Consider the following 12,084-nt stretch of genomic DNA (forward strand, 5'->3'; position numbering starts at 1 on the left):
TGGGGTATCTTTTTGTCTTTCAGTATGTATGAGAGTTTTCCAAATGCGGCCCATCCCATTCTTACTCGTCTGCTTATTTCGGTAGTTTGGTTTTCTTTGTTTACCTTGATATTCTGACCCAGATATATGTATTCTTCTACATGTTCCACTTTTGTTCCTTGGATGGTTATCGTCGGTTGATCATCTTTATTCGACATTAGCTTAGTTTTACTCAGATTCATTTTCAGACCTTTCTTTATGGATTCCGTATGAAGCTCATCGATCATCGTCTTCAGTTCTTTCCAGCTGTCGGCTATTAGTACTACGTCATTTGCATATCTTAGATGGTTTAAATACTTTCCGTTTATCGACAGTCCCTTCGTCTCCCAATTTAGTGATTTAAAGATGTCTTCAAGTGCGGCAGTAAATAGTTTTGGAGATATGGTGTCTCCCTGTCTTACTCCTCGGTTGATTTTTATTGGCCTCGTTTTCATTCCGTTATCCATCGTGACTACCATTTCAGCGTGTTGGTATATATTATGTATTAATATCCTATATCTAGAATCTACTCTGCTGTTGACCAGTGCTTCCTCAATAGCCCATAATTCTATGCTGTCAAAAGCTTTCTCGTAGTCTATAAATGCTAAACAGATTGGTAAATTGTATTCGTTAACTTTTTCTATTAGGACCTTTAGTGTGTGAAGATGGTCACATGTACTGAACCCTTTTCTAAATCCGGCTTGCTCTACTGGTTGATTTAAACCTTACTTCCTACTTTATTCTTCCCATCGATTTCGATTTTATATCGTAGTGGGTATTTAGATGTTGTCATACATTTGGTTTTTTCTGCTGATATTATCATATTGTATTTCTTGGCTGTTGTTGAAGATGTATGTTAATCTTTGGAGTTCAAAAACATAATATTTGGATTTCTTTGTTACCCATTCTGTAGCCATAAGCTTTACGTACTGCTTGTATTATTTCGTCCATTATTATATTAAAGAGAAGTGAGCTTAATGAGTCACCCTGCCTGATTCTGCTTTGTACTGGTATACACTGTGTTAGTTTTCCATTTATCTTTGCCTTTATTCGATTATGGAGGTAGATGTCTTCGATGGTTTGTAACTGACACCTACTTTTATACACTAGGTGTAAGATGTCTTTGACTTGGATGCGATCGAAAGCCTTTGTCAGGCCTATAAAACATAGATATGCTGGTTTATTGTACTCGATGGCCTTTTCTGTGATTTGTCTTAGTACAAATACGGCGTCTACGCAGGATCTTCCGAATCTCAATCCTTGTTGTTCATCTGATAAAGTTGTTAGTTTATTTATTTTGTTAGTTAGGACTTTTGTGGTAAGCTTAAGTGCGGTGTTCAGTAGATTTATACCTCTATAATTATTGGGGTCTTCTTTATCTCCTTTTTTGAACATTGGTATCATTATGCTATTTCTCCATGCATCTGGTATCTTGCAGTGCAATATTAGTTTTTGTATAAGTTTTGTCATCTATAGGGTTATACTTTCTCCTCCGTATTTTAGAAGTTCGTTGGTTATTCCATCTGGTCCTGGTGACTTTCTATTTTTGAGTGAATTTATACGAGTAGCTATTTCTACTTCCTGAAAACTGATTTCTATTTCGTGTCTTAATTCAGGTACGGTATTGGGTTGATTATTATTTTCCTTTGCTTTAAACAGTTTAGTCAGGTATTTTTACCATTCGTTTGCTGGTATGTTATTGTATTCCTTCAATTTTGCCATTTCTTTCCGTTGGTTTCTTATGACTCTCCATATTTGTTTTTGTGTACCGTAGAAGTTGCTTTCCATCCTTTTTGTAAACTGTTCTCAGTATTCATTTTTTGTTCTTCTTACCAAATGCTTTGTTTCATTTCGTATTTTTCTAAAGGTGTCTCTCTGGGCTATTTGATATTTTCTACTTCGTGTAGGCCTCTCGTTTCTCTTTACATTTACCTTTTATTTCTTTTCTGAACCATGGTGTATTGTTGTTGTTGCTTTTGTTCAGTATGACTTTGCGTTTTACTAGAGCTTCTGTAGCTGCTTCTTCAATGTTGTTTTTAATTTTCTCCCAGCTCGCGTTTATATCTTTGATGTCGTCTATTTGTTTCAGCTGTATCTTCTGTGCTAGCTTCCTTTAGTACATTTCTCTTGTAGAGTCGTTTCACAGTAATTCTACATTGACTTTTTCCTCGGTGATTTGCTGTATAAAATATTTTGGTGTTATTTTCATTCTTATCTTTGCTAGTACTAGTTTGTGTTCACTCCCTGCGTCCGCTGAGTTTTAAGTTCGGATATCTAGAATTTGCTTTGGGTGGATTTTTCTATTAGTGGCTATAAAATCAATCATAGATTTATGCCCCCTGAAGTTTTTAAATGTATATTTCTACTGGAGCTTATAGTCGAAAAAGGTATTATTGATTCTCAGTTCGTTAAAAGCACAGAGATTAGCCATAAGTTCCTCCATTTGCGTTGACCTGATTTTCATTAAATCTTTGTTTTACTCCTGGAACTATTTCATTTCCGATTCGTGCATTAAAGTCATCCATAAGAATTAAGGGTTCTTCATGAGGTATTTCATCCAGGATGGTTTGCAATTGTTCGTAGAATGCCTCTCGTTCCTCCTTAGGTTTACAGTCCTCGAGGCTATAGATAGATATGACATTTAGTTTTTGGTAGTCCATTGTGATGTTCATATGTATTATTCTTTCGGAGATATAACGGCAGTTACTTATGTTGTCTTTAAATTTTGTATGGACAAGTATACCTATGCCTGCTCGTGCTCATTCTTGCTCGTACAACAATGCGAAGTTTTAAATTCCATAAAAATCAGGAAGTTGGCATGCTTATGAGTGAAAAATATGAACCATTAAGGAATATAATGCAGGGCAAAAGGTAGAAGAAGCGTAGGAAGACGTTAAATCTCTGTAAATGGTTCAATTGAACTATTTAGGCGCGTAACCAACAAAATTATAATTGCCTTAATGATTTCCAATCTCTGATAGAAGCGAAATTTCAAGGAGAAGTAGGACTTTAAAGGCTACACTAATTACCAGTTTTCTAAATACTTAGATTTTAACGAAGACAGAAAAATATTCCTATATATAAATAGATCGACTTTTTTAACCATTAATTAAAATTTATACTGCTAAGATTTAGCATGTTACTACTATTATATAATGTAATACTAAAGTTACCATTAATAACCATATCTAAATATTTATTTTTCTGGATCCCTTCGTACGTAAAGCCTTCATACATTTCATAATTATCTTTAATTTCATTCCTTAACTTTCCTTGTATATCTGGATGTAGAGCTAATTCATATAAGGCAAAAGAAATTATAGAACTGGTTGTTTCGGGTCCAGCAATTAATAAAAAGATGGAATTAGAAGTAAATAGATCCTGATCTGGAAATAATAAGATAATCATTAGAAAATTATATAACACCAAACATTATTAAAATTATTTGTTAATTATATAAAGGATAAAAGAACAGTTAAATGAATAACATAACAAAAATCATAAAAACAGAAATATCAGATCTTACGTCTGATGCAGTACCGTCTTTAATAATATCTACCACAGTTGCAGACGAAGCGTCAAAAACACATATTCTCAGAGAAAATAGTCGTATTTTTATAGCATAACGCTTTTCGGATGTAATCAAATAAATAAAATATTATTTTTAACCAAGTATGTTCATAATCTGTAAAGTCTGTTGTAAAAGTAATATGTTCGGAAAGATTTCCGCGGTTAGTAGAATTAAACCTAAAGCTAAGATTAATACTATAACAAAAATTAATATTAAACTCACCAGGCTTCCGGTTTGAACCACGTCGAATATAACTGCGCCGAGCTTTCGACATCCTCTCTGATGTCTTCTTCAGAGCTTTCGGAGTCTCAGTCTCCCGAGCCTCCAGACACTACTACACTAAGCAGTATATTTTTATTTAAATGTTTTTAAATATGTGTGTTTAAGTGTTTTTAAATATGTGTGTTTAAGTGTTTTTAAATATGTGTTTTGTGAAAGAACGTTTTTTAAAACAATTTTATGGATGGATTTCGCCATGACAACTAACCTCAATTAGTGTAAGATACAAAATAATTTTTAATCTGTAATTTGTACTAATTTTGTTTATTGTAGCATCCTGATGATGCAAATAAAGATTTGTGAAAGCTTGGTGTACTAAAAAGAGTACTACTTTGTCCTATCTTTCGCTGCATACCCAAATAGTTGTGTTTGTAGTCCAACTGCTCAGCGTTGATTACGAGCATTTATTATCGCTTTTTCAGTGTATCTATATATATATATATATATATATATATATATATATATATATATATATATATATATATATATATATATATATATATATATATATATATATTGTTATGATGTATTGTTTGTGAATGATGAGCAATGAGTATTTTTAATAATATATTATATAGTGTTTTTATCGCGGTTCTCAAAGAATTAGTTTGTAAGCACTTTTTAAATTATCTTTATTATATCTATTATGAAACACACATATTTATCTAACATAGCCAATGTAAATTTAAAATAAACTATCTTTAAATTGAAATTCTTATAAAACTAATTAAATTATATAGAAAATGTAAAATTTAAACAAACTATCTTTAAAATTGAAATAATTATGACACTAACTAAATTATATTAACAAAATTTTGTACCTTTCTTTCACTGAATGCCTAAATGAACTGTTTTCCACTATATAGATTCTAATCACCACTCAATGTCTTCGTTCTCAGCTTTGGTTATCCTTGTTTTTGTGAAATTACTTTTTTCAATTATCAGCTTCCACCAATTTAAAATATTTTTCTTCACCAGCATTTATAAACCACCAAGCAAACCAGCAAACAGCATTTATATTTATTCTTCTTTTCAATATACCAATATCCAATCACCAAATATATTATATATTTATATTTATTCTTCTTTTCAGTATACCAATATCCAATCACCAAATATATTATATAATTTAATTTTCAATTAATACTTCTTGCATTATCCAATCACCATTTATACATAACATAATTTTTAATCTTCAATAATATTTTCTTTATACTGTTTCTTAATCTTCATTTAACTCACTATATTGAACAATTGGACCTTCTGACTGACTATAATTGATCTGACTTCTTCTTACTAACTGAATGGCTTATTTCATGTTACTCTAACTAACTTTCATACTAAACTGGCCATCTTGAATCCAAATCACCGAGTATTTATACCTTTTCAATCTTCCAGAACCATCTGGTTTAAAATCCTGTTCGATTTGTTCTATTTCCTCTATATGAATGTTCTGGAAAAAGTATATGTTCGATCCACAGACATAACCATTATTCGAGAATGTTCTACCGTAAACAAAGGTCAAATTCTGTATTCTGGAGAATTCTTTAATTTTCTATTGATAATTTTGTTGACATTTAGGCTTTTCAGATCAGAATATACACTTAAATCAGTAACTTAACACTCTAATTTAATAAACTACACATTTTAAACAACATATTATTATAACCCCACTTTATATTCGTAATTATTATTTAAACGTCACTTTAAAGAGTATTTTTGGTTGCCTAGTCACATGGCTCACTTATATATATCTACAACATTATAATTACTAAAATAAAACTTTTTTTTACACTTATTACATGCTAATTTCTTAAAAATGCCCTCACATAAATAATTTTTATAAAATTTTCTAGTATATCACTTATTAAAATAACCAAATACTTTTAATATCTAACATTATCTAGTATATAACTTATAAATTAATTTTTTAAACACCAATCATCTCAATACCCCAAAATTAAATTTAAAATAAATAATTTACTTATAATTTTTTTAAATATTAATTTTCTTATCCACATACCTTAGTAAATATAATAAATTAAATAAATTAATTTCTTTGTTTAAAAATTGTTTAAATACATCCCTGTTGTCTGTCTATGTCAAACTGTCATGTCAAATGGAAGTTTTTGTGTTTACATTTTACAAAGAATAAAGATAAGCTAAGTGTCCATATTGTGTTAAGTTTATTTATAGACAAAATCTAGGAATTGCTTCAATTTATTTTCATCAATTTTTCGATTTTCCTATCAATATGAATTGGTAAGTTTTTATACTTTTCATATTATTTTTAGAAAGACAATTATAGAATCTTTTCTGTATCTAACCCCAAATTATGATTTTTAGGGTACCAACAATTTCCATATGCATAAGACAATAAATATGATGTCAAATTGATTCACAATAATGAAATCTACCATCTATCTATGAAATGGATCTATCAGTAAGCTGTTAGTGTTGTTATTATTAGTGTTAAGTTTATAACCTAAATATATTACTTCTTTTTGAAAAAATATACATTTTTCTTGATTTATTTTTAGTCCAACTTTGTCTAATCTGCTGATTATAATTTTTAGGTGTTTCTCATGATCTTCAGCCGTTTTAGAAAAAATTAATATATCATGAATGTAGTGAATTACAAAATGTTCATTTTGATCCAGAATATCACGAAGACATCTACACAGAGCACTGCAAGATGATTGAAGTCCAAATGGTACTACTTTAAATTGATATACTACTCCATCTATCTGAAATCCCGTATACTGTCTACTTTTTCTTTCTAGAGGTATTAACCAGAAACTATGCTGTAAATCAATTTTAGTGAAAAATGACATTCCTGTAATTCTTCCTAGTATTCCATCTATACTCATTGGTGCTTCAAATTGCTTTTCAGTAATCTTGTTAATATTCCTTGCATCCAAACATAACCTGATTTCACCTGATCTTTTACGTACTACTACTATAGGGTTTATAAAACGTGTATCTGCCTTCTCAATGATTCCATCTTCTAACATATTATTAATCGTTCTGTTTACTTCTTCTCTGTATTTATATGGTATTGGGTATGATTTTGTTTTAAAATCTTTTTCTTCTTTAACTTTTATACTATGGATATAATTTTGTGCAATTCTATTTTCTTTATTGACAAGTCCCTTGTGTTGCTGCAATATGGAAACGACTATTGATTTATATTCTTCAGGGCAATTTAAAACTTTTATCATATCTTCTTCTTTACAAATAAAATTATTCTTCATTATGTACTCATTATTTCTTGCTTCCAATTTTACGCACTCCACCTCGTAGGCATCCATCTGCTTAAAATTTCCATTCCTTAGATATTCACTACAATTATTCTTTACATTCTTTTGGGACATTTCCCTATCATCAAAATACATTTCTTCTTCATAAACATCATTATTTTCTTTTAATAATATCCTATCAACTCTTATTCCTTCTTCCACCTCATCTTTCTGCATAAATTTAATTATTTGCCCTTCCAAAGTTACCATTTTTTCTTCAAAATCTATCTTTACTTTCTTCTTTTCCAATTCATCATTTCCCATTAATATATCAACACATAAATCCTTGACAATAAATCCTTGCATATTAATTTCTTTATTAAGAATATTAATTTTAAAATTGGCTAGTTTATCAATTATACCCAACTTCTTATTATTTGCACCAACAATTTTAATTTTTGGAATCTTTATTATATCTGATAGTTTTAATGTATTAAAAATAAAATTCTCCGAGACTAAAGTACTTTCTGAACCAGTATCTATCATAATCTTAATCATTTTATTTTTGGCCAAAGCATTTATAAAAATTAAATTAAGAGATTCAATAATTTTATCTTCATCTAAAGAAATAAATTCAGAAGGTTTTTCATAATAGCAATGGCCTAACTTGTAATTCAGAAAGTTTACTGAACAAAATTTTGATTATTAGAATTGTCAGATTGTATCTGACCACTTGGATCTGATGTCCTATGTCTTTCCCTACTATGACTTCTACTCACATTTTCTTGCCTTGTACTAATTCATTCCCTGTCTTCGCAACTTCTATTCCTTCGTACACAATTTACCTGTCTGTTGTAATTAGGTCGTTCTGTATTTCTTCTATTGTTAAAATCTTGTCTATTATTATTAGTACTGTTATTAAAATGTTGTCTATTATAACTAGTATTGTTATTAGGATTCTGTCTATTTTGATTATTGTCATTATTGTTAAAATTTTGTAAATTATCACCATATCTAGTATTATTGTATGATTGTCTATATTGTTGATAATTATTCTTATTATATTGAAAGTTATTATTGCCTTTTCTATTATTGTTATTATTACTTGTCATATTACCTCTTTGTATTCTTTGAATAAAATTAATAAAACTCTCTATTGTTTGAATATTTTGTACAGTTACTGTTTGCACAACATCAGCATCAAAATGTCTAGATACATTTAAGACTGTTTCATCCTCTCTAAGTGGTGGTTCTAAATATTTTGCAACTGTTATCAGTTTTAATGCATAATCTACCATATTTGATTTTAAATTGTGATTATACTTTCCAAAATATAGAACTTCCCTAAATTTGGCTTGCTCTAATTCACCCCAATAATAATTTAAAAATTTATTTTCAAATGTTTGAAAATTATCTAAATCATTTTCAATACTAGCAAACCAAGTTGCTGCATTGTCATTTAATGTCATTCTAATATAATCTTTAATATCATTAATATTATTCACTAATCTTAATTTATGTTTTAAACTATTTATATATACTCTAGGATGCAAATTTTTTATATTACCAGAGAATTTAATCCCAGTCTCATTTGTTAAATTTAAGTAAGGTCTCCCTATGTCTCTTATTTGTGAAATATCATCTATTCTCTGTTCCACATTTCTTATTTGATTACTATTTATTTGGATATTTTGTTGTATATCGTCTAATTTTTCTTCTGTGTTTCTCCTGTCTTCGTTAATTTTTACTTCTAAGTTACATTTCTGCAACTCTATTTTCTGTTCTATATCTATCTTATTATCTTGAATAATCCTATTTACTTCTGTCCTCTCATTTTCTATCCTTTTCTTGTAGTCATTCCGTATATTTTTTATTTCATTTGCTACTTTTTTCTCTGCAGCTTCAAGTTTTTTATCCATTTGTTTTTCTATTTGTTTTACAATTTTATTATTATTATCTTCTATTTTCTTTTCTAATTTTCTATAATTCTCTTCCAATTTCTGTTCAATTTTTTTCATGTCTTCTTTGACTTCTTTTGAATTCTCTTCCAATTTTTTCATGTCTTCTTTGACTTCTTTTAAATTCTCTTCCAATTTTTTTATGTCTTCTTTGATTTCTTTTGAATTCTCTTCCATTTTCTTCATATTCTCTTCCATTTTTTTGTTCATCTGCATCATTAATGACATCAAAGCTCCATATTGACATTTTCCTCTCTTTCTGGATTTATTTCTGCAGTATCTTGTGGAGCTTGAACTAAAATCTCCTCTTGTACAGGTTGTGTTTCTACTTCAACATCTTCTTCATTCTTTTTGCTTCTTGTACCTTTCTTTCCTTGAGACATTTTGAGACTTTACTTGTTCAAATATAATTAAAAATAAAATCTATAATTTTTTCTTTCTAATGATAATTAATTTAATTATATGAGAGCACTTATCTTCCCAAACTAATTCTTTTAAATTGAGAGCCCCGCGGTGGGCGCCAAATTGTTATGATGTATTGTTTGTGAATGATAAGCAATGAGTATTTTTAATAATATAATATATAGGGTTTTTATCGCGGTTCTCAAAGAATTAGTTTGTAAGCACTTTTTAAATTATCTTTATTATATCTATTATGAAACACACATATATATCTAACATAGCCAATGTAAATTTAAAATAAACTATCTTCAAATTGAAATTCTTATGAAACTAATTAAATTATATAGACAATGTAAAATTTAAACAAACTATCTTTAAAATTGAAATAATTATGACACTAACTAAATTATATTAACAAAATTTTGTACCTTTCTTTCACTGTATGCCTAAATGAACTGTTTTCCACTATATAGATTCTAATCACCACTCAATGTCTTCGTTCTCAGCTTTGGTTATCCTTGTTTTTGTGAAATTACTTTTTTCAATTATCAGCTTCCACCAATTTAAAATATTTTTCTTCACCAGCATTTATAAACCACCAAGCAAACCAGCAAACAGCATTTATATTTATTCTTCTTTTCAATATACCAATATCCAATCACCAAATATATTATATATTTATATTTATTCTTCTTTTCAGTATACCAATATCCAATCACCAAATATATTATATAATTTAATTTTCAATTAATACTTCTTGCATTATCCAATCACCATTTATACATAACATAATTTTTAATCTTCAATAATATTTTCTTTATACTGTTTCTTAATCTTCATTTAACTCACTATATTGAACAATTGGACCTTCTGACTGACTATAATTGATCTGACTTCTTCTTACTAACTGAATGGCTTATTTCATGTTACTCTAACTAACTTTCATACTAAACTGGCCATCTTGAATCCAAATCACCGAGTATTTATACCTTTTCAATCTTCCAGAACCATCTGGTTTAAAATCCTGTTCGATTTGTTCTATTTCCTCTATATGAATGTTCTGGAAAAAGTATATGTTCGATCCACAGACATAACCATTATTCGAGAATGTTCTACCGTAAACAAAGGTCAAATTCTGTATTCTGGAGAATTCTTTAATTTTCTATTGATAATTTGGTTGACATTTAGGCTTATCAGATCAGAATATATACTTAAATCAGTAACTTAACACTCTAATTTAATAAACTACACATTTTAAACAACATATTATTATAACCCCCCTTTATATTCGTAATTATTATTTAAACGTCACTTTAAAGAGTATTTTTGGTTGCCTAGTCACATGGCTCACTTAAATATATCTACAACATTATAATTACTAAAATAAAACTTTTTTTTACACTTATTACATGCTAATTTCTTAAAAATGCCCTCACATAAATAATTTTTATAAAATTTTCTAGTATATCACTTATTAAAATAACCAAATATATATATATATATATATATATATATATATATATATATATATATATATATATATATATATATATATATATATATATTGCGCCAAGCGATTAATTAGCTAATTAATTAAATAATTAAATTTATTTAAATGGTGCAATTATGATTCTATCATACTATTTAATTTTCTTATCTCAGGGTTTTTTTCGTGCTTCAATATCTATGCTTTACATATAATAGGTAAGGTCCAAAGAATACCGGAATAATAAAAAAATATATGATACAACATTATATATTGAAATAAAATTGACACTCAATTATCTTCAGTAAAAAATATCTCATATAGTGATGATCAAAATTTTGTTCTACGTACGTGAACCTTCAAAATTTAATGGTATATACAATATAAATTAAATTTTCAAATCAAAATTTTTGTTCTTAATCTCCTGATTAAAATATTCCTATCCTTTCTAAAGCAATTGTTAAAAAATATGTTGTTAATAAACAAAAACTGACGAATGGTAAAACTATCTCTCTGATGATGAGTTGTTCAAATCCTTGTTCCTTGTAGCCTACACTATTTATTCTTAGCAATCTCCTAGGTTATCAGCAATCTTACAACAAATTATTGCGAGCCTATCGTCTTTATTGATCTTCTTCAAATGCACGTATCGTTTAAATGATACTAGCCTCTTCTCCTCTCGATAAACTGAATCTCTCGTTCCGGCCTAAACAGTGACTCTTGGAATATACATAAGTAGAAAAATACAACTTACAATATTTTACTGGATCAGCTTCCGTCAGATACACTTACTTCACGAAAACTCACAAACATTCACTTCTACTGCTTACTACCTATGGAGAACCACAAGAGAACAACGACTGTTCGCCTTAAACCCTTGGAAACAACTGATTATCTTTTCTCCCTCAAAAATCTAGCTAAACACTCATTCCTACATACCTATCCCACTTTTTTCAATCTCCTCCAATCAAAGTTCGTTACACTTATCCCCATCTACCATTTAGATAACAAACAACAATTTTACCTACAATTATAAATTTCCTAAAAACTATTAACATGCTAATCGGTTTCTACAAATTCTTAAGAACTAACGGAGAATTATATTTTCTAGATATTTCTATTCTATTGTCT

The 12,084-nt window shown here is 28.6% G+C and overlaps 2 protein-coding genes across 2 annotated transcripts in view; both read right to left on the reverse strand.

The window, feature by feature from the left end:
- Positions 1-12,084, reverse strand: part of LOC140449077 (uncharacterized) — a 134,068-nt gene that overhangs the window by 80,813 nt on the left and 41,171 nt on the right. The window lies entirely within an intron of this gene.
- Positions 1-12,084, reverse strand: part of LOC140447892 (cytochrome P450 6j1-like) — a 37,854-nt gene that overhangs the window by 14,809 nt on the left and 10,961 nt on the right. The window contains exon 3 of the mRNA XM_072540811.1: positions 3,192-3,404. Coding sequence (XP_072396912.1) covers positions 3,192-3,404 — 213 coding nt within the window. The remainder of the gene's footprint in view (positions 1-3,191; positions 3,405-12,084) is intronic.

Source organism: Diabrotica undecimpunctata, chromosome 8 (assembly GCF_040954645.1).
Source record: "Diabrotica undecimpunctata isolate CICGRU chromosome 8, icDiaUnde3, whole genome shotgun sequence".
Taxonomy (NCBI): domain Eukaryota; kingdom Metazoa; phylum Arthropoda; class Insecta; order Coleoptera; family Chrysomelidae; genus Diabrotica; species Diabrotica undecimpunctata.